This window comes from Astyanax mexicanus, chromosome 7 (genome assembly GCF_023375975.1).
Source record: "Astyanax mexicanus isolate ESR-SI-001 chromosome 7, AstMex3_surface, whole genome shotgun sequence".
Taxonomy (NCBI): Eukaryota; Metazoa; Chordata; class Actinopteri; order Characiformes; family Acestrorhamphidae; genus Astyanax; species Astyanax mexicanus.
Genome location: NC_064414.1, coordinates 47,212,690 through 47,237,782, shown reverse-complemented (window position 1 = coordinate 47,237,782; position 25,093 = coordinate 47,212,690). Strand labels below are relative to the sequence as shown.

The 25,093-nt window shown below is 39.5% G+C and overlaps 1 protein-coding gene across 1 annotated transcript in view; it reads right to left on the bottom strand.

Annotated features, from left to right (window-relative positions):
- The window catches only part of maml3 (mastermind-like transcriptional coactivator 3), a 161,342-nt gene extending 137,178 nt beyond the window's left edge, over positions 1-24,164 (bottom strand). Inside the window, exon 1 of the mRNA XM_049481145.1 lies at positions 22,505-24,164. Within this exon, the coding sequence (XP_049337102.1) occupies positions 22,505-22,972 (468 nt within the window). The 5' untranslated portion in view covers positions 22,973-24,164. The remainder of the gene's footprint in view (positions 1-22,504) is intronic.
- Between the last annotated feature and the right edge of the window lie 929 nt (positions 24,165-25,093).

The window sequence follows — 25,093 nt, the reverse complement described above, 5'->3', positions numbered from 1 at the left end:
TACAGTCATAAGGGAATGACTGCTGTTGCTTTGGGTTTGCCATATATGATGTACAACAGCATGTGGAGAACACAGATGTAGGGCAATGTCATCTGTGAAATTGGACAGACATAAAATGCACTATATCGACAAACATACTGGAGCAGTTAATAAAACAAATAAAAACAAAAGCATCAGACATCACGGTAACATTCCATCAGTACTCAGATCTCTATATAGCCAGATTTCTACACTGACTTCAATGGGGTTCTGCAGTCATGCACAAAGTGAACAACTAACTACAGCATCTTGTGACCTTTTAGAATGCTGATGCAACTCCAAAAATACGGATCAAATGATCTGACCAGATCTCAGGATTAGAGCTGCACAATATTAGATGTTCTTTTTTCGGATCTGTATTTTGCGATATTAAACAATGCAGGGCCCCTGACGTCACCAGCCCCGCCCCCACCCATGCACTGTCTCGCGCCAGACCGATCAAGAGCTGTGTCAGCGCCGAACTCTCAAAACTTGAGGAAAACAGCAAACCAGCAGTAATTGGCACTTTAATCGGGCATTTAACTGGCTTTTTAAAAGGTAAATAAGAGCGTTTTTCTGGGATTAAAAGCGTTAATTCAGCTGTAACTGGAAATATCTGCGCTGCAAAACTGTGACGACGCTGTGCATCTACTTCTTGTGCCAAGGATTGAAACATTGCAACATGACGTGTTTGATTTAATAGCCTTAGGTGACATTTTGTAATAAATTCTCTAAATGTTTATGAGAATCGCAAAATACATCACTACAATAGTTTGATTTACACTCAATGACACAGATTAGTGCACAACTCCTTATGCAGTTACATCTTAGGCAGATATTAAATAATTGCAGGTGGTGTTTTTACGGCCACAAGAGGCCATAAAATGTGCTGCCTTTAATTGCAGAGCTTCCAACTGGCATATTTCAGCAGGATAATGCTCACACATCTCAAGGGTTTCCCATGCATGTCTTCTCTAGAGTGCAACACTTCCTTGGCCTCCTAGTCACCAGATTTAATGGCAATCAAGCATCAGTGGGATCAGTTGGGACATCAGATGTTCATACATATTTACTTTCATATAGTGCATTAATATTTTTTAACTTTTCCAAAATAAAATAAGTTTTCTTTTTAGGACATGTTTAATATGAGATGCGTCGTTCTAGACATTAAAATGATCAACTATAACCTCCCCACTTTTCTCTCATCTTGTTTTTTTCTTTCTAGCTACGTTTCTCTCAATCATTCTCTTAATCTCTCCGTCCTTCCACAGTCTAGACACCTGCTGAAGGTTAATGACAAGGACAGACTATCATAGCATCACAATATCTTCCGCACTCATTCACTTCACACCTCTGTGCAAATCTCCACTTAACCACGACTCAACGGAGAGGGTATAATACACACACAAACACACATCAGCCTAGCGGACATATTGCTTTACTAAAGTCATCAGCCAATATTGGACTCCTGCGGCAGATCAGCTTGGACGATATTAGCCCGCTGTGTCCGTTATTGCCGCCTCCATATCGGCTCTGTCATTTCTGTTTTGGCAGAGGTTGGCAGTGTCAGTACTACAACTGAATGAGGCTGAGATTCGCAACAGCAGTGTCGCGCAGAGTTCAGGGTATCATGGGAGAACGCGTGTCTAACAGTTAGCTTGAGCGCTACGACAGTTTTCAGGCAGAGCAGTGACAGATTAGCCGTCCGTGAGCCCAAATTACATTTTCAAAAGCCCTGCTAAAGGCTCGAGGGGTCAGAGAGGCCATTTTCTGGCCAATTAGCATGCAAGTGCTTGCGGGTGGTATTTTAAACGTAAGTGCATAATACTCAAGGACCCTTTTTGGTCAATTGTTCCTTTTTTCTCTCAAAAATATAAATGTGACTAGCTCTAGGGAGAGAACTCTTTAACTGCTACAGAGAACCAATTTCACTCTGAACCCCCTACTGTATGGCTGGTTTTACCTTTTACCCACTTACAGTTTCTGTACTTTGAAAAACACAAATTTCCTTTGGTTTAAGATCAGCTACTTTAAAACTGGGGTCATACACTGCCTGGATTTAAGTAAGTAAATGATGTGGGGTTGATGCTGCAGTTGGTCTGCAGGTTTAGGTTCATCAACAGTATGCGCTGAAAGAATGAGGTCAGCTGACTACCTGAATATACTGAATATAGACCAGGCTATTCCATCATTCCATGGATTTTTTTTCTTCCCTGATGGCACGCCATATTCCAAGATGATAATGCCAGGATTCATGGTGCTGGAATTGTGAAAGAGTGATTCAGGGAGCATGAGATCATCATTTTCACACATGGATTGACAGAGTCCAGATCTTAACCTCATTGAGAATCTTTGGGATGTGCTGGATGGAGAAGGCTTTGTGCAGTGGTCAGACTCTACCATCATCAATGCTTCTGCAAAATCTTGGTGAAAAATTAATGCAACACTGGATTGAAACAAATCGTGTGACATTGCAGAAGCGTATTGAAACAATGTAAATGTGTTCGACAATCAAAGATAAAGGTGGTCCAACAAAATGTTAGACAGAATATGGCCTGACCAAATATATTTCTCAAGAGTACATCAATCAGGCCTGTACAGTGAGTGTCAGAACACTAACTGGATACCCCTCTCAAGACTACACATCACCCCGCCTATTCCAGTGGGTATCAGAACACCGCAAACAAGCTGCAGCAAGCTGGCACAGGTACAGTAAAAGTAGTGTAGGCAAGAAGAGGCAGAAGCAGGAGAAGAAAGAGCCTTACTAGGGAAACCCTGATATCAGTACATTTCAATAGGAAGACATCCATTCTCTTCAATGAAATTGCACACACCAACTAGAAACACACAAAAACTAAGTTAGCAGTTATTTTATCAGTAATGTAGCTTTAATTTATCCAGCCTTTTTATAAAGGTCAGATTGTCCAGGGTTGACTCTATATGTTCAACATCAAAAACGGGGAATTAATCAATCATTCTTTCACTTCCTGAGCAATTTACTGAGAAGATGTATATCTCTATAAGAATTCAAAGAGGTGTAAAACTGAGTCACTCCATGGCCTCGGTGAGCTGAAAGCAGAAACTATTTAATGTCTGCTTTGCTGTTGCAAAGTTCAAACATTTCCTCAGTTTTTCTCAATGAGCATATTTTACATAGCTTGTTTAACTACTGCAAAAAAAGCTAGAGGAAGACCAGGATATGCAAAAAAGTGGATATCCACTAGGTTTTTCACAAATGTTTGGACAATATATATATATATATATATATATATATATATATATATATATATATATATATATATATATATATATATATATATATATATATATATATACACACAGCCCTGCGATGGATTGGCGGCCTGTCCAGGGTGTATCCTGCCTTCCGCCCGATGCCTGCTGGGATAGGCTCCAGCCCCCACCCCCCCCCCCCCCCCGCGACCCTTCACGGATAAAGCGGTTGACAATGAGATGAGATATATACACACACACACACACACATACACACATACATACATACATACATACATACAAACACAATATATATATATATATATATTTTGCAGTTTTCAGTTTATCAATAAGGCTTTAGTATCAGAATTCTAATTTTTCAAAGTTTTCAAATGATGATTTCAAGTGTAAAAAAAAAAAAAAGTATATTATTCACAAATAAAGCAAACATGGATCACTGGGGAACTTTCCCAGGGGTGGCCGATCGACCAAAACTATTCCAAAAGGGCATGGACAACTCATCCAGGAGGTCACAAAAGAACCCAGAACAACATTTGATGAATTGAAAGTCTCACTTGTCTCAGTTAAGCCTTTAAAATGCCTTGTCCTCTATTTGGGCTACAGGTGTAGGTGGTACAAAACCCTTTTTTAATTCTCTGCATTAAAATAGATTATTTACATTCTGAAAACTTTGAGAAATTTAAAGGCTCCTACAGGTTATTTGGAGAAGCTGCCTGTTAATTCTCTCCTCCACTAAATAATTCCAGATCAGTAACAGGAATAAACCTGAAAAATCTAATTTTGCCGGTTTAAAAAATAGACATAAGAACTGTAATAAAAGGAAAGGTTTGGAGTACAATAAATGTTTGATTTGTATTCAGGAAAATACTGATTTTAAAACAAAGTTTAGGAAGGTGCCAAATTATGATTATTTATTATATTTTATATAAAGTTGCAGATGTTTCTTAATATTTCGATTACAATTAGAAGGCAAAAAAAACACTGCTGAATTAAAAGAACACAAAGGCTCGTCTCACATTTGCCATCAAACATCTTGATGATCTGTGGGATAAGCTGTTTGCCCCTTTACATCTGGCGTAAAAGTAACACATAGTTTCAGAAAAAAGAACATCATAAATCATACTGAACGTAAAACATGGTGGTGGCAGTGTGACGGTCTGGGGCTGCTTTGCTGCTTCAGGGTCTGGACAACTTGCTGTAATAGATGGAACCATAAATACTGCTGTTAACCAATCAATCCTGAAGTAGAATGTTGGGTTCTGAAGGACAATGTCCCATCCATCTACGCTTCCATGATTTATGTGACATTGCCATAAGCACACTTGCCAGTGTTGAGCCTCACTCACAAGATAACACCTCACAACCACATACAGCTATGGGTATTTCCAATCCATAAGACAGATATAACAATTCATGAGGAATTTTCATACTGCTATCCCATGAGTTTTGTCAAATACAAACATGCAATGAAACCATTTTTTATGCTACTATTGACATAACTGGTGCAAACAGAAAGAGCTCTTATTGCTCCTATTAACACTATTAATGCCGTTGCTGTGGTACTACGAAATCACAGGTTTCTTTTAGTGTTTTTTTTTCTGGTTAGTGAAAAACAGCGTAATACACATTTGAATTTACATCACCCCTTACAGTGAGCAGAGACAGCAGTGTGACAGAGAGAAGGAGGACAGAGGAGCACAATAGCAGACAGAAGAACAGGTAAACAAGACAGATAAAACAGAAAAGGCAGAGAAACACAGCAGCTAGACAGCACCATGCACGCGAGGAACATCCTGTACCCACCATCTTTCTGTCCATCAGGGGGCTACCTCTTAACAAATCCACCTCCTTACAAACCCTCCTACAGGACAACCTCTTCAGATCGTCCATCAAAACCTCAGAATGGCAAGAGCATGTGAGCTATATTAGCTTAGATATGAGAAAACATGCCTGGAGCACTGAGTTTCTGTGTTGTTTGGGTAAATTTATCTGGGGCACATGTACCACTGGTGCTAAACAGAACATTCCAAGGAGGTACATCATATGGCCACAGAATATTTACTGCATGTACTAATTAATATATTAAGGATTGAAATATATAAACAGTTTACTTATCATTTTTATGGCTTTTGTTTAGGGCTGTAATATATATTTATTATATATTTTTATTAATTTTATTATTATTTATTATTAACAGAGTTTTTAAAATAAACACATTAAGACATGCAATAGCATCATCATTAAACAGATATTAATACAGCAAGGTAGACCAAGGCAGTGCTACAATGTGGTAGAGTGAAGAAGAGGGAGGTGAAGCGAGTGAAGTCAAGTGAGGCATAGTGAGATGGAGCAAGGTATAGACAGGTAGAGTGAGGTATATGGAAGTATAGTGAAAGGTGGAGGTATAGGGAGTTATAGTGAGAAAGTGAGGTATAGAAAGGTAAAGTGAAGTAGAGTGAGGTATAGGGAGGTAGATTTAGTTAAAAGTGAGGTATAGGAAATTAGATTGGGTATAAGGAGGTAGTGTGAGGTAGAGTGAGGTCACGCAAAGGTCCAGTGAAGCAGAGTGAGGAAGAAGCCCACAGTGACAGCATATAACAAACAAATTCTTATCCTGAAAAAACACTAAGTTTATTATTTTTTGCGAGTTTCACAACGATTTTGAGATATCTACCAGCGTTGTGACACCGCATTTTTGTGTTTAGTCATTAAACCTTGTATGTAAACCTACACTTTCACAATTACAGTTTTATTATTATTATGATCATCAGCAGTTTCACAGGCCCTACCATGGAACCCTGTGGAACACCACAATCAAAGTATTGCATCAGGTTTAATAGCTGAATAATTAACACAGAGGTCAGATGAATGGCATGTAGACACTATAGTTCACTACATTATTTTAACCTACTGTCTCAAGTTTTCCAAGATGTCAAAGGAAGGCACATTGCGATGATGAGAAAAAATAATCAATAACTTGCAGATTGCAAAAGCAGTCAAGCAGTAAATGGTACTTTTAAAAAGCCACTAAACCCTTAACCATATTTTTTTCCATTTATAGATGAAATGTGTTCCTTTGAAGTATTGAAACATATCAGTCCTGCTTAAAATTTTTATAAACATTTCCTCACCTTTAAAAACATTTTCTGCCTCTGCAGTGCCCTCGCAGGTCAACTGTGTTATTGGCGTGGATGATATTTCAGTGTACTTTGATACACGGACACTTACAATATGCAGATCAGTCAATCATAATCCCGCACCTGCTGATCAATAATCAATAATACTGCTGCTGCTGCTGCAGCTCAATCAATCAATTCTCTCTCCTCCCCCACCTCTAAACCCATACATCACCCAGTGCCCCTCACAAAATACCCCTACCATTTTTTTTTTCTCTTCCAAAATTGATCTGAGGGTGGGGACAGCTAAAATCAGGTGGTTTTGAGCTTTTTTAAGTTTTCGTATGAACATGGGTGGTACTTTTACAAGACCAATCTGCTATTTAACACTCCTTCAAACTAGGAATAATGCTGCAATAGTTTGCATTGTTTTCACTGCAATTATTGAAACATTAGACTTAGGGCTGCAACAAAAGCTGGGCTTTCAATGAATTAATGAACTGGAACTCTCCCCTAAAGGAGCAGAGACACTTCATGGATGTGTCTAAACATTGAGTCAGACAAGAACATCTGAAAAATGAACAAATCATTACAATTAGCAGAGCTGTAACGACTCTAACTGCTTAAACTCTTGACTTACTACTGTTATTAATACTGAAATGTATTATTCAGTAACTAATTTAAATTCTTCAGTGAGCACTTATGAGATTAATCTGAAAGTTATGCACTTATGAGAGTGAAGAACTGCAGTGCGAACCCACATGTGGACACTCTGTGAGGACACTCCATTTTAAAGATTAAACCTAATTCCGGCCTGGAGTCCGAAGGCCTAAACTGGAGATGAACATGTGACCTCTGACCTGATCCTTCAAATGGCACTGCATCAAGAATATAGTCATTCAGCAATAGCTTATAGAAGAACCACATGGGCAAGGGAATACCTTCTAAAACCTTTGCCAAACACTACAATACAGAGTTATATTCACAAATAACTCTAAAAACATAATCCTTTTAAATCAGAAGCCTTATGTTAACAATGTTCAGGAGCAGAATCAACTTCTCTGGGCTTGGAGGAATCTGGTATGAACAATCAAACAGTGGATTCAGTACTATGGTCAGATTTGTGGTCAGTATTCCAGATAATGTTTTGGTAATGTTTAGTAATCTACACTGTGTGCCCTAGTACAAAGACGGAACTGAACATTTAGTGTAATAAGCAACAAGTACAAAGGGCAGGATCCCTCATAGTATGAGGTTGTCAGTTTACTTCTCTTATTGCAGAATTAATGCAGAAAACATTCATTGAGCTTTTAGAGCAACACATGAAGCCTTCAAGATGACATCTGTCGAAGGAACAACCAGAAAGACTTTGTCACTCATTTGGTACATAAGGTGGGACAAAATTGTAATCTCACAATCTAGTTCTCCCCAAAGAGCAATTGTTATGCAAGATAAAATAATAAAATAAAATAGGAAAAACGATTTGATAAATTGGCAGTGCACTTTATAATCAGACGTGCTTAACATATGACTTTTTTTCACTCCACTGAAGTGCAGCATTATGAAGGATTTTCAGTGAAGTTTCTTCAGCGCCAAGGCTGGAGCAGCATTAGCATTAGCCGCTAGTTCTTTCGTCATTCAGAGGTGAGTATATCGGACTGTAGTCTGTATATTTACCATGTTAAAACAAGCTACTTGGGTGGAACCATTAGCTGACAGCGCCCTGGCTTACCGGAACACTCTTCAGTGTAGCATCATCGGGTGGCCTTTACTAGCAGTAACTGCTGCCTACTGTAGCTAGCACTGCTGCTAACCAAAGCTAGCACTGATGCTAACTGTGCTGTTAAAAATATCGGATATCTTACTGTAAATAATAGGTAGTTTTGTTCACCCGAAAAAACAGCTTTCAGGAGAGAAATCTGTATATAATTTACTGTGCCACGCCCTTGTTCCTTACTATTGCCACTTAAAATGGGTCTTATGTATAAAATAGACCAGACAATAGATGTTCATTGATAATGTGCCCTATACTTTGAAAAATACAGTATGTTTTCACAATGGAGATCGTGAGCTGTGTTCCTAGTGACCCTTTCCTAGTGACCCTGCTGAAAGAGAGAAGCCTTTCAGCAAGACAATATAAAACCACATGCTGCAAACATTACATGCTTCCATGCATCCGTGCTATGGAAGAAAAGGGAACAGACACTGGACTTGACTTGCCTTTGCACCTGGTCTTTCTTTAAACAGAGCATGTGTGCAGAATTTTTTTAATGTCCTCGGTCCCAGAATATATCGTAAATGTTGTGAGAAGAAATGAAAATACATTATAAAGTGGTATATGCTTTACAGCCCCAGCTTGTAATGCAGGATTGAATGTATTTTAACAAGTGAAATAAAGTTCACACTGACTGCAATCAAATAAACCTCAAAGTACATGCAGGAAAACTTGCATTTCTTTGAATTGTCATTTTTCATACGCTCCAAACTTTTTCTGATTTGGGCATGGATTAGAATAAAAAACCTGTTACTCTACATCTAATCAAAAAGGACAAATCATGCTGTCTGTAATGATTAATTAAGTGCTGACAACACTGCCCTCTGCTAAGCAAAAAGTCAGCATATGTTTTACAATGGAGATCACGATCTGCGTTCCTGGGGACTCTTTCACACTGCTGAAAGAGAGCCTGGTGATGGCATCAACACCTCCCTCACCTTAGTCATCGCTGAGGAAGTTGGTCACATGCAAATCTCCTCCACCCGAGTCCAACAGTGCTGCTCTGTATTATGCTTTAGAAATGTGTGGATGTTAGCAGATGCTGCTTAATCAGAGAGTGGCACTGCTTGGTTTGTTTCTTTGTTTTCGTGAAGCTTTTCTTACGTGTGCTTCTATCTTAGATATAAGAATAATTTAAGCTTCTGACGGGCAGGTTTTAGACAGACTTTGGGCACTTTTTTTTTTTTTTGCTGGACCTGGCAACCCTGGCTGCAGCTCGCAGTATCTCATTGTCCGTTTTGTCTCTATAGCTCTATCTATTCGATTCGAGTTTCTCAGGGGGTTCTGGGGTAATTTTCTATTTTATGGGTGGGTTCTCCGTGATTTTATTCCCGTGTGGAATGACCGTGTATGTGTTTTTCTCAGATGTCCTCTGAGAAAATTACAGGCTGAATTATTTACGTTTTTTTTTCACTGAACTCCGTGGTCCTCCGGTAATTTTAGTCCCGTGCGGAAGCATATCTCTTGAGTTTTGTCACCTCACGTTTAACTATTTGTCCACTGCCACGCACCGTAATTACACTTTTTTCCACAGAGATCCACATAAACACAACAGCGAGTGGAAATGGAGGAGCTACTGAACACAATGTCATGTAACCGAGAAAGCCAAAGAACTCACTGGTCCTCCTGTTTTTTTTTTACAGACGTCCCCCTGAAAAAACGAGTCCTGTCCAGATAGGGTTTATCACTCCAAAAACAACAGAAGGTGCTTTATATGAGATTTAAATATTGAGAATATGTTTAAATATAGAATGAATTGGTGTACAGCAAGTGTGGGTGTTCCCCCTCCGCGTCAATTTTTTTTTTTTAAGATTGACATTGTTGATTCGTTATAGCCCTAATTTTTACCACCTCTCAGCTTTAGGCTACAGTATAGACGTAGCTTCTTCCCAAGCACTACAGCACCTGATTCTCCAGCAAAGAGATTGCGTGACAACACGACTTCAGAGTCCATTACTCGTCCATTACTGATCTGAGATGCATTTGAGAACAGGATACATCCACTGTTATGTTTCGCAGGCTTTGTCCAACTGGTCTTGGGTCTGTTGAGTCTGTTGTTAAGTGCAAGAAAGTAGGGCAGATAATCGCTTTAATGAATGAGTGGCCTACACAAGGAAGTATGCAACCTCTCTTTTATTCCCTCCTTTCTGCCTTTCTTTCTCTCAGAAAGAAAAAAAGGAGAAATGGGGGAAAGAAGAAAAGGCGCATTCTGTGGGTTAGTGCCTCTAATAGTGGGCTTTGTGCAGCAGGGCACAGAGGGGCAGCTTTCACTCCACACAGATACAGTAAGGAAATAAAAAGGGGTTGGTTTAACTGTTCGGACTTCTATTCACCCCCCAGCGTTTCTTACCAACAAGCTTAAAGGGATCAAAACTGTAAACACCTACAGTGCAGCTCTGTTTAACTCCAGGCTGAGTGAAGTTCTGACATGGGATATGCTACTTGAACTGAAAATAGATTGAAATAAAAGGTCTATAAACAAAAATAAAGGCGCTAGAAAGGGTTCTTTGAGGTGGGCCTAATGTCTGGCCCATTCTGCAGGATAATTAGGCCAATTCTGAGGGCAATTGTTCCTCCTGATAATTGAAAAGGTCTTCTGATATCAAGGTGATTTTCTCTCAGAGAAGTTGTGAACATTTTAACTGTAAATCATGACTATTATGACGTGTATGCGCACCAATCAGCCATAACATAAGTCTCACCAGTGTTGAGTAGTTCTCATGTGTGCCATCACAACAAAGCTGATCATTAGAGACAAGACCTCTGAAGGTGACATGTGGCCAGTATGACTTGTTAGCCCCCTGAAAATCACCAGCTATTCTTCTTTTATGGACAACTTTATCTGTACTGGTAGGTAGTTCATACTGCATACATCAGACACCACACAAGACATGCCTGTTTGTTTGAGGACACACTGACTCAGTCGTCTAGAACATACAAACAGTTTAGCTTAAGTCAGAATGTTTCAGATTCTTATGCTTGTACATTTTTTATTGCTTTTAATGCATCACTTTCATAGAACAGACTAATCACTTGCTGCCTAATATATTTAACATTTAACCAGGAAGTTACCATATTGGTGAAAAAAATACACCGCAATATTTTATTGTTCTGCAATTTGTACAGCTCTGGATAAAAATAAGAGATCACCTAAAAATTATGAGTTTCTTTGATTTTACCAATTTAAAAACCTCTGGAATATAATCAAGAGGAAGATGGATGATCACAAGCCATCAAACCAAACTGAACTGCTTGAATTTTTGCACCAGGAGTGGCATTAAATTATCCAAAAGCAGTGTGTAAGACTGGTGGAGGAGAACATGCCAAGATGCATGAAAACTGTGATTAAAAACCAGGCTTATTCCACCAAATATTGGTTTCTCTCTTAAAACTTGTTTAATATGAATATGAACTTGTTTTCTTTGCATTATTTGAGGTCTGAAAGCTCTGCATCTTTTTGTAATTTCAACCATTTCTCATTTTTTGCAAATACATGCTCTTAATGACAAGATTTTATTAGTTTTTATTTTATTTTATGTTGTATATAGTTTATAGAATAAAACAACAATGTTCATTTTACTCAAACATTTACCTATAAATAGTAAAATCAGATAAACTGATTCAGAAACTGAAGTCCTCTGTGGAGATTGTTAAGAGCACCAAGTTCCTTGGTGTCCACTTAGCAGATAACCTCACCTGGACCCTGAACACCAGCTCTACAGCCAAGAAAGCCCAGCAGCGTCTCTACTTCCTACGGAAGCTGAGAAAGGCCCGTCTCCCTCCACCCATCCTCACACTCTTCTATAGAGGGACCATTGAGAGCATCTTGAGCAGCTGCATCACTGCCTGGTTTGGGACCTGCACCGTCTCTGACCGCAAGACCCTCCAGCGTATTGTGAGGACAGCTGAGAGGATCATCGGCGTCTCTCTCCCCTCCATCACGGACATTTACACCACCCGCAGCATCCGCAAAGCAACCAGCATTGTGAATGACCCCACTCATCCCTCACACGAACTATTCTCCCTCCTGCCTTCGAGAAGAAGGTACCGCAGCATCGGGTCCAGCACGACCAGATTCTGCAACAGCTTCTACCCCCAAGCCATCAGACTCCTTAACTGCAGAGACTGAACTGATGGTTTTCTGTACATGCACACACACTCTTACCCCAGAAAATGGAAAGCACTAAAAACCCTACTACCTCACTGGACTCTATTGCACACTGTGTAATAGAGTAATTACTACCTCACCTGGTCTTTTTTGCACACTGTCTTGTTATTTATTATTCTTTGTCTGTATTGTGTTGTATTGTCTGTCTGCACTTTTGTACTGTTGCACTATTGTTCTGTCTACACTGTGTTTATGTGCACCATGGTCCTTGGAGGAACGTTGTTTCGTTTCACTGTGTACTCTGTATATAGCTGAAATGACAATAAAAACCACTTTGACTTTGACTTTGACTTTGAAGTGCTCTCTTAATTTTTTCCAGAGCTGTAAATTGTGATATTAAAACATAGAGGAAATAAGACCAAATCTTGCTAGAATTCAATAATCCAACAGGTCATGAAATGAATAATGCAATATGTGTGTGAATTATTAAAGTAACATAGGTAGATACTGTTGTTGACAATATAAACAGTGTGAATAAACAGTGTGATTTTGTCATTGTATCTAGCAGCAAAAAAGCTTTATATATGTAATTTAGCATTGCACAAAACAACGGATGTCCTGTGATGTGACTATTGCACATGTACATTGTAATGACTAAGCTGAAACAACATAATGTCTAGCTCAATATTGCAATACTGTAAGCAAGGCAATATATTGTGTTTAAAAATTCATATTAAGAAAAATAAAAACCGTCACAGTATGAACACACAAATATGAACATTTTATACACACAGAACATTGAGATCTAAAGACGCAGTACAACACAGCTATTTAATGAGTGGGATTTAAACACTACACTAAACACTAAATGAACCACTGTCAGACACCTATCTTTACATATCTGTAAACTAAGTCTTTTTTTTAATCAATACTGTTTTTGAAAATAGCAGAGCTGCAATATTGTTAAACAAATAATCATAATATTATATAAGACACTATTGATATTTTCTTACACCCAACACACAGAAACCTACAGGCAAACAACCTTATTGAAATCTGTTCCTTATACTTGTGCTCTATATAGAGATCTACTGTAGTTCTTCACACTCAACAAGGTTCTTTTTGAAGCAAAAACATGGTACTTCTTAATTAAACACTACTTTAATTATTATACAAGATTTCTATTATAAAAAAAAAAATCTAAAGAGCTGGGAGTCGAAAGATAGAAGTCAAAGCTAAGAGAAAGGTGTGTGTGGACCAGTTTCTTTCTTTGTTCCAGTGTTCGTTTAGCTTGCTTTTTAAACAAACATCTTACACTGATACCAATTAATTTTACTTAATAAAATAAATAAAAAATGATAAACAAAGGTCAAGCAGAAATATAAAAGCCACAAGTGAACTCAGGAACATAAAGATAAATAGAAAAACTGCAAATCTTTCAGTTTCTTCTCCCACATTTGGGAAATAAACAAGTCCCAAGTTAAATAAATGGCTGTGGATTCAACAACCGCTGCACACTAAACACCAACACACACACACATACATACTAACACACGTACACACACACCAAACCAAAACACAGCGTACACAGCGGTGGCTGTGCTGTCGAAGTCTCTGACGTCACACTGCTCGTGTGACGCTGCCAACTCATGAGTTAAATTTAGACCCTGGGCACCGGGCCCAGACACTGCAAAACAATGTGATACCATGAGTACTGCTTTAGTTGGAATGAGTGCACACACACGCGCACACACACGCGCACACACATGCAGACACACGCATGCACACACGCACTTCAGCCCTGCACAAGGCCTCAACAATCAGCCCGTGAGTAAAAAGTGCACTTACACATCTTGAACTGTACTTTCACAACAGAACATTCACCTTCATATACCTTCCAATAACAAAGATACTAAATCTTATAGCATCTATACAGAGCTGTCATGGTGGTGGTGGTGCACCACTGGGACAGTCTGGGGCTAAACCATTAACTTAACACTGTTAACTAAAAGAGTAACAAAAATTTTAAAACGAATAATCTATGTAATACTTACTTACAAAGTTTGCCACTATTTGTTTTGTTAATGATAAAAAAGCACAATCAAATCAACTCAATTAACCTTGAGTTAGGTCTGTCATGATAACATTTTTTGTGGATGATATATCATCCCAGAAATTATTGCGATAAAAGATATTATTGTCATTTTAAAACCATTTAAATCCCAATAACAAAATGATAATAGTATAGCATAATAAAACAAATATACTATTTTAAATACAACAGCATTTTAAATAATCATAATTTGTAATATATATAGATTTTTTTCTTCGCCTACTGCAGTCCACCCACACTGTTTGTATGAAATCACAGTTATTAAAGCATTGGTCATTTAGAATGACTGGCTAAAATACTGTTTACTGTTATACATGTGAACAAACCTTCAAATGAACACAATAGACGATATCACGATTATCAAATATTATTTCGGTCATGTCCATTTATTGTACGATTAGTCTATAATGTGATTATTAGGACAGGCCTACCTTCAGTACATACTGCATTGACTGCATGGTAGGGTCTATACCTACCTGGGCTGTACCAACCGACTTTTAAAATGTTTCAACAAACAAAACCACGCTTATTGGACAATATATTGTGCCAAACAACGATTAACAATTAAAATTAATAAAATAGTTAAATTGTTCTATTTTTATTAACATTTTGTAGCACTGATATGTTGATAATACCACTAAAAATACATAAAACCACTACGGGCTCAAATGGCTAGCAAAATATTTCGAGGTCATGTCTGCATATTGTACGATAACTCAATAATGTAATTATTATGGCAAGCCTATATAAACCCTACCAATTTTTTTTTTCAATTCGTCGATTCACTGATTCACAAATAATTTATGAACAATTCTATAAGGTTTCCCTATAAAGTCTGTATGCTTAATTACAAATAATTTAACCATAAGAAAAAAACATTTATTTATTTTTATATTACAACATTTTCTTTAATTATCTCCTCCCTAAAACATATACTATGCACTTTAGAGCATTATTCTGCAACAACAATTATATCAGTTTTACAAGGTAAACTTTGGTCATAGCAATCCTTTACCTGAAATACAGTACTACTTTTTTAGTAAAGACAATGATTTATCAGTTTATTCATGCTTTAGTTGAGTTTAGTAACACTGGGGTAAATAACTGATCAGTACAGTAATGTATTAGTTTAATCATGTTTTAGTAGAGTTCAGTAATACCAACACTAAATAACTGTGCAGTACAGTGATTTAATCAGTCTAGTCATGCTTTAGTAGAGTTCAGAATCACTGAGATAAAAAACTGCTTAGTACAGGGGTTTATCAGTCTACTCATGCTTTAGTATAGTATTAGCAAGCTAGGCCTAAACCCAGCTTGGTACTGTAGGCTTCTGGATTCAGCAGATGTAGTTCTGCCAGCAGGTCACACACAGTAGCAAACAACTAAATCGGTCATGCTGTATTCTTAGTCATTTGCCATAATTGGGTGGTAACTGTGACACACTCTCACACAGAGTGTAGGGCATCAACACTTTACTTCTACTCACTGACTCACCAGCAACCACTGGTGTTCTTAAATTCTTTAAAATCTCAACAACGTGCATGGAATAGTTGGAATGGTTCAACAGGAAAAGCTAAAGCAAAAGAAAACAGAACACAAATATGGCCTGAAGAATGACCACACAACTGAATCAGCAGCTCTGAGATCCAGTCTCAGCAAAAACTCAAACCTTATAAGCTTCACAAAGCCCAGACTGAATGTATAACAGGGCTACCATCCAAAGTCAAGACTCATAATCCAGCTGTGCAAGGCCAAAAATGTAGATCCTCGAACCAATGAGACCACAAAAGACTTTACAGCACAGTGTTGCATCTTAGATTCATTGTTTTGCAAAAAAAATTGAATTTGTGTACTTTTTGTGTTGTTTTGTGTTTTGTGTTCTCTGGAAATCAAGTTTTTCCACAATTAAAACATTATGGCCATTGGTGTAGAGGCCAATAAGGGTACAATATTATGTTACGTAGAAGTAAAAAAAAAAGGATAAATGTACTGTGACACCTGTTCATTCATTCATTGATTTTCCAAAATAAAGGCTTTCTACAAAACTCTGGAAGATTACTACTAGCATTCGTTTGACCCCACTAGGACTGCACGACATTTGAAAAAATTTACATTGCGAAGAATGTTTTTGACGATATATATCATGATATTAAACAATGCAGGGCCCATGACGTCAGCAGCCCCGCCCCCACCCTGTCACGCATCCGACCGATCAAGAGCTGAGTGAGCGCTGAGCACTCGAAACCCGAGAAATCAGCAAAACAACTGTAAGCGTGAATTCAGCTGTAACTGGACATATCTGCGCAAAACTGTGCTGGACTGAGATGCACAACTTTCGACACGTGCGTTTACAAGGATGTGGATGAAGCCATGCGGTTACCTCGTGTTTACTCCAATCCCCACCCACCCCCTCGTGCTTCTCAGGCAGCAGCAGCCTGTCACTTACACAGACACAGAGACAGCCCTGTGCATCTGCTTCTCGTGTCATGAATCACAACATTGCAACATGACGTGTTTGATTTAATTGCCTCAAGTGACATTGCACATTCTGCGAGGACGATGCTAAAACGATATATCGTGCAGCTCTAGCCTCAACCATCAAATGTATTGAGTGGAGCAACATCATCCCAAAAAACACAGTACAATGCAGCTCAATTCTGGGGGGGCTTTATATGCCACTATAGCCCATACCTGACATTAGTCTTGGTGCCTGCCATAGGATCATGTTTATCTGCTCCAGAGAGTCCTATGATATTGGTAATACTTATCTACAGGCACAGGAATAGCAGAGTCTTAGTGCACATTTGCACATCTGTGTCAGCAGCTTTCTGTAAAGAAGCAAAATGGACATGTGGCAGCATTACTGTGGACAACTAGAAACATCAATAAAATAACATGTTTCTTAGTGTGTTCTTTGTTTTAACTAAAAACCCCTGTGCCTAACACTATTATATTTTCCCCCAGAACACCACTTTATTTCTCATGTCTAGCCTTAGGGAACTAACAGTAATACCTTCTAGGCATTAAACAATGTGTTGGGTCCTTAATTGAATGGGCAACAATGTTGTGAGTGTTGTTAGCACTGCTGACGTCTCCACAAGGTTGTGACGTAATTTTACAGTACCAGTGCACAATACTGTTCCCTCAACTGTTCCCTCATGATGTTTCCATATTCAAAGAAGATAACACTCCCGAATTTACTCCCAAATTCAAGAACGGTTTCATGTACACTAGGATGAAGTCAAACGCCTTCCATGACCTCCCCAATCACAAGAGCAAACATCATTAAAGCTTTATGGCATTTCTTGAATACAGAATGTGGAGCGGATTTCCAATTCCTTCATCCCTCAAAGAACTGAAGACTTTTGTTCTAGAAGAATGGCCCAATATCCAATTACACCCAGTCCAGGACTAGTATGGCAGTATTCGAAGAAAGATTATAGCGCATCTGAAGGCCTAATAGTGACCTATGCTTCTAGAGATGCTTGAGATTAATGCGATCAATTTGTTACTGATATTTTGTCCACATTAACAGAAACAGGTTTGCTACCAACTGCAATCAGCAAAGGCTGCCCAGTGACTGCCACAGCCAACATTCACAATGTGATAAAATACTCTAAATGCTCTTTACAACAACAATATCATGTGAACATGATGAAAAGCTCCTGAAGAACTGGGGGTGCCATGGGTCTGCTTAGGAGAAATAACATTGCCGGTCTATGAAGGCCCTCTAGGGAGTTTCAGAGTGGTTAAAGGAGGTAATAGGAGGCTCCCAAAAGATTTGGGATCATTATTTTTCAATAGTACTTGTGGCCATGGACATTATGGGTGTGTTTATACTTGTTAGCTTTGGTATGGTTAAAATTAATCGAAGTCCAATTGTTCTGTTAGTGTATTGTGTTACAGTAAGTGTGAATGCTGCTTTTCAAAATCTGGTGCACCAGACAGACATACAGAGAACAGCCAAGCAGGTGTATTTCATTCCATTTCTGAATAAACTCTGGTGTGCTTTGTTTAAAATATTAACATAATATGAACCACAACCATCTATACAAAACTAAACACAGGATGTGATGTTACAAGATGTCACAATGCATTGTTGCAGCTAGAGTTTTGCACAGGTGAGTTTTCATTTGGGTTGCAACAATGTTTTTTTATGTTTATTATAAAATCATGACTCCATCAGCACTACACTACACATATATATATTTTATATTCAAGTTTAATCAGTCATTGTTTAATTTACTATAGGAATGCATGTTATGTTATGACAGACACTGGACAACAGGTGTGCAGACTTGAGCAGGTGAGGCAAGTAATGCTCACATGAGGCAGTAATTAAAGGGATGACTGCAAGTTGGTTAAGCTATGTCAGTATGAACAAAAAGCAAACCAGGACTACAATCTTATTAATATAATTTTGCTTTGTCTAACAGAATAACAAGTAAAACAAACCCTATGTGGCAGTTTCCCCAAACAGGGATTAAGCATTGTCTTGGACTACACTGTATTTTGAATGGAGTTTTTCCATTGAAAGGAATATGTAGTCAACAAACTTGGCTTAAACTGACCCTATGGAACAGCTTCCCCCAACAGGACCAAATTTTAAGGGTGTACCATATTGTAAAATTCAGTGTTCTAATTTCCCATTAAATATCTACTAGACACAGATTATAATTGTCCAGTATGGGTGGGCGATATGGCCCTAAAAATACCATTTCGTGGTATTTCCACAATAACGATACTCTTGACAAAACAAAAATTAAATATATATTTCAAGAATACACTACTGCAACAAAATAAAAATGATGTATTTTACTATTGCATACGATATGATATGGCAAAAGTCCAACTGAGATATTCAAAAAAATACAAGAAATTTATCAGATTTGTAACAGAAGTCAATGATCCAGAATGTCATGATACTAATAATGCACTTCAAATATCTCAAACTTAAAGTAAAAAAAATAAATAAATACTGGACAGGTATAATCTGACTCTAGTAGATATATAATGGGGAATGAGAACCGTGTGGATTTTTCTTTTGCTAAAAGCAGCAAAAAAGTAGTGCCATGATGCGACAATTAGAGGTGGGTGAAATGGCACTATATTTCCAGGTACACCATTTATTGTACTTCAGTTCTGAATATATGGAGTGCATTATTAATACTATGACGTGGGATCACTGACTTCTGTTACAATCTGATGGAGATCTACAGTGTGCCCTATTATATCGTATGCATTACTTTCGACAAATAAAGCTTAATATTAATTTTGTTGCAGCAGTGTATTCCTGAAACAATGTTTCGTCATATTGACAAAAATATTGTTATAGTATACAGCAAGGCTTAATCTATGTCTGTGAAACTCCCCTACAAAAAAAACAGTATCAGATTTGTATACTTCCTATTTTCTCAATTCTTTAATGTGTAAGTACACTAGACAGATGATTATTCTTAGTATTCTTATACATTAGGATTTAAAGTCAAATCTGATCTTTGATTATTTCTTCATCAGTGCATTACCAGTGCAAAATAAATGAGGTTAAAATGAAGAAAGGTTCAGCAGGATCTGTGATTTGTGATGTCTCCTTCTGTTAGAGAGCACTGCTTCTGCCTCGGAGTGTCTTTTGCACACGAAGCTACAGCTTAGGACCCTTAAACCGACTTGATACAGCCACCTAGCTGCCGTACTGAGGCTTGAAAGCGGAAAAAAGACACAGAAGGGGGGCTGCTGTCTCTTTAAGCAGCGATCCCCTCAATTTGAAGCATTTGTTGACCACCAGTTAATGGCCGGGCTCGGCGTAATGTCCACAGCGCTCAGAGGGAGGTCCTCCTCCTGTTAGCATCGCCACCGTCCGCCGCCTTCAGACTTCAGAGCGCCTGAGAGAAATCACTTAACGTTTCCACAGACGAAGCGACCACCCACCAACACAAAAGACGGGTTTTACACACGGAGAAGAGGAGAGAGGTCGACGGAGGAAACGAGAAACAGCCTATTTTAGCGAGGCGGAGAAAGGCTAGCAGCTGAAACGAGCTAGCTTGTAGCTTAGCTTAGATAAACACTGTTTACATTCAGGTCGTTACCATGAGCCACTTAGCAACGGGTCATCCCAGAATTAGGGATACGGTTCAGGTCTCCCACATAATAAAGCTTTTGTTTTGTTGTTTTGTTTTTTTACTAAAAAGTGTTAAATCAGTTTAATTTAGCTGATCAGGTTAAATATTTATATTTCACATTTTTGTAATAGAATGTACTTTGATTATTTCACTTTCTAAAGTACTAGTAGTAGCTATTACTATCTATATAATGTTAAAAGCTTCTAGTAAGAATAGTAATACTATTATTACACAATATATGTTTGTATAATACCTTGTCCAAGACATATATGCAATAAACTACTCTATTTTTTTTATTTCATCCCACTAATAATGATTATGATGATGATAATACAGTAGCATAAAAAACTTGCAAAGGTATTAAAATTGAATATGATAGTTAAATAGCTTTTCTCTCCAAGTAAACACTGTAAACAGTCTGTACAGTAATTCTCATTTAATAGTTGCTGCACATCATCGACTTCTAAAATAGAAATAAAATAGCTAAATAAAGTAATTAAAGTGTCAAACTTTGTTTCTGCTGGTGTCATGCTGGTTGTTTCAGGAGGTATTAAAACAATTATGGCACATCTGCTTCTCTGTTGCAACAGACAGCAGCTCCGTTAGCATTGTGTAGCTGCATTAACTGCGTTATCCAGCACTACTCTGGATAACTTTACCCAACTCAAATACCTGCTGCCTTAAAAAAACTGAGTATGAATGCATGATAAAATGACTTAAAATGCCCTAGCTTTGGTTGTCTAACCTTTGTCAAAGCTCAGTGCTGCCCCTATCCAGGGGAAAATTAGCCAACTTGGCAGCTGTCTTGTAGTCCTTCTAGGTTCTAGTATTTCCTCTCACTTTATTCTATCTATTAAGCTTGTAGAGTGCAGAGCCTGCAGCAGGCTGGGTTTGCCTCCTGTTGTGCTTTTTTACCTGAAGCAACACAAATATGAAAAAAGTAGGACTAGGGAATGGGCAGTGGGCAGGATTAGAGGGTAAACCACAAACAGGTTTCCATATCATAACAAATAATTTAAATGGCATACTGGCTAAAGCACTGTTGGCATTAGCTGCAAGTGCTTAAACTGAGCTGGAATGTTAAATTAAAGTCTGATGTCTTGTGTTGGTAAAATATAAGTATTTATTATATATTATTCATTAAAAACTACAAAGTAAAAAAGACAAAACTGTAGACTAATAAACAGCTACATGAACACAACAAACAAGACCGCCAAAACAACAGGATCCTGTCCACTGATAAGAGCAACCAGCCATATAAACAGACCGGTTTCAGATCCCAAACAGAAGCAGAGCCTAAACAAAGTTCCTCATCACACAAAAAGGCTCAATACTGAAAGAAAAAATGTGTTTTACTGTTCAAAAACTAACCAAAATGTGTTAAATGGGTTTGCAGGGAGCAGTAGCAAACCCTAACTAACTCTAGCTAAGTAGTAAGTAGGTGGAGAGCAGATGGGTGACATCACAGCCTGTGTGTGTATGAGTGTGTAAAACCTCTCTGCACAACTTTGGAAGGAGGTGGAGCTGGAGAGAAAAGTGTAAAAAGTAGTTCAAAGCTGAATTAACGTGCACTAATCGCTCACAAATGCGTGCTAGTGAACCAACAAACGCCTGCACCTCTAGCTAGTGAGCCCGGGCAGCATCTAACGTTACACAGTGTTTGGAGATATGTGGTGGTGGAAAGCTGCCGGTTAAAGAGTGTGAAATCGGGTTTGCTGAAACCGAAACAAGCTGCCAGGTAGTTCCGTGCAGTTCCCTGCCATGTCTATTTTTTTCTACAGTGCAAAAACAGACACAGACACTGTCAGAGGCTGCATGGTTGTTGCAGAAACAGCTTGAAAAAATAGCTTGTTAACCTAGCTAGGTTAGCTAGGGTTAAATAGTTCCCCTGTACCTGTATTATGCATGATAACCCCACACAAAGCACTGTACAACAGTATACAAGCAGTGGGAACCTATAGCTAACCTGGGTTAGTTAGATAGTTAGCTAGCTAGTCTACTCACCGCTATCAGAGTGCTGCTCCTCTGCTCGGCTGCAGCAGCAGCGGCGGCGTCCGGCTCCTGCTGCTGCTGCTGCTTGCCCTGCTTGCTGCCGCCACCACCAGCGCCTCCGCCGCCGCCACTAGCCGCCTTCTTCGCCCTCTGCTCCAGGCTGCGCTGGTAAAGCGCCGCGGTCTCCCGCCGCTCGATCTCCAGCTGCTCCGCGTGTGCTTGCTGGTAGCGCGTCTCGCAGGTAACGTGGTGCCGCCGGCAGCCCTCGATCCTCTGCCGGAGCCGCTCCACCACTGTGCTGTGCTTGGGGACGCCGGCGTTAGCTCCGTTGTTGTTGCCGGCGCCGCCGCTGTTAGCAGCCCCGCCGCTGCCGCTACCGCCAGCGCCGAGAGCGGCGTTCAGGTTCACCGCGCTGCTGTTGATGCAAAGGCTGCCGCCGCCGCCGTTCGCGGCTGCAGGGCTGGCGAAATCTCCCATCATCTGTGCTACTGGTTAGGGAGAACTTTTGTGGTGGTGTTGTAGTAGTGGGTGAACCAGAACTAGAAACAGAACCAGAATTGACTCCTTCTAGTGTTTCTAGTCCTTCTTGTAGTTGCTAGTCTTCCACCGCTCTACTCACTCCCTCTCTCCCCGCTCTCCCCTCTCCAAAAGCGGCTCAGCTTGGCCGAGGATCCGGGAGGGGGAGGGAGGGAGAGAGCCGGAGAGAAAGAGCCGGGGCTTGGAGAGCAGATCTCGGGGAGAGCTCAGTCATAAAGCCCATAAAGACGAATGAATGGGTCCAAGCTTAGGGTCCAACCTCTCAATCAATCAATGCCCACCACCAGGGTCCACTAATCAATCGCTGCAAGTAGCTAGCTAGTTATCAAGTAGCGTGAAAGCACCAGGACAAGGACCAGGACAAGGACCAGGTCCAGGGGTCAGTCCACCGTCTCTCTGCCCCCCACACCTCAACCCTCAAGCCCCTCCAACCTCCCACCCCACCCCCCTCTCTCTATCGCCCGCCGCCGGAAGGCTACACTCTCACCCCTAACGCGTGAGACATCCGGAGGTTACAGTCGACCACCATGACCACTGTCTTCATCATCACCACCACCATCATCATCATCATCATCTTCACCGCCACTATCACCACCACCGCCGCCGCTGCACACCGCCTCTCTCCCGCCGGCTTGCCTTCTCCGTGTCGAGGGGCCAGAAAAAAGTTTCTCCGTCTGCAGCGAACACGCTCCAGAGTACTTTCGTGAACTTGCATGTCATTACTTTTTCACTTTTCTGTGCTTTAGCTCGTTAAAACCGCCCCGAAACAAAGTGCGCGGCTTCCTCACCCCACAAAATAAAGCGAGAAATTCATAAAATAAAGTCCCCAGACTCGCCGCCACCGCCGCCACCATCAAAATAATCAAGCGCTCCCCTCCTCCATGGCAGCGGAGTGATATCAGGACAACAAGCCGAGAGCGTTTGCCTTTCTTTCCCACCCGCTTTCCGGCACACCCCGCCCTCCGGAGCACGGACTGGCTGCGAATTCACACTAGCAGGCTATCAGCCAATCAGAGGAGACGATGCACGCCTGGCCAATCTGAGCGAAGGAGGCGGGACACTACTGGCCAATCAGAACAGGAAGGGTTCCGGATACTGAGTGGGAAAACAAATAACAACACCAGCTGAGTGAAAAAAAATCAGCGTTTAAAACACGGAGTGGATCTCACAGTTCAGCGGGTCAGGACTGCTTTACTACTAAAGCAAGGCTAGCCAGGACTAGTCTCTTTACTCCTTTACACACAGACTGGCTTAATATAAAATAAAATGTTCTCTGGTTAAGATAACAAGTAAACCAATAAGTACCAACTGTTTACCAAAATTATGTGCAACATAATCCCTTATTTACCACTTATTTACTATTTATTTTCTATTTATTTACTGGTCAGCCTATGTGCAATATCACTGATCACTGCTTATGAGGTATCATGTTTGCTCTAATCTTAGTTTTTCTAGATCTATATACAGCTCTGGAAAAAAAAAGTTTCTGAATCAGTTTCTCTGACTTTGCTATTTATAGGTATATGTTTAAGTAAAATTAACTTTGTTGATTTATTCTCTACGTACAAATTCCCCCAAATTCCAAATAAAAATATTGTCATTTAGAGCATTTATTTGCAGAATAAAAATGGCTAAAATAAAAAAGCAGAGCTTTCAGATCTTCCATGTACAATGACCATTGTGGTTTTCCTGTGCAGCATTTTAGTTGGGTGCCCCCTTTATTATCGGTATTAATTTTTATTTATTTAAAATTTCAACATCTGAAACACACAGTCTATCCACGTAAATAATCTAAGATAGGATATAACTCTTTACTTCACAAGGTTTGTTTGCCGACAATGAATAATTACTTGAGTAATTGAACAAGAAGACTCCTCATGATATCTCCTCATGATGCTGCAGGGCCACCTGTGGTAAAAACATCCTAAGCTGATCAGATCATTTGATTCGACCCCTTCAGAATAATGATCTAAATCAAGAGTTAGACTTAAGCTAATTTATTATGCGTAAGTAATAATAAAATGTGATTTGGACTACTTTAATAGCTTTCCAAAATGAAGGTAC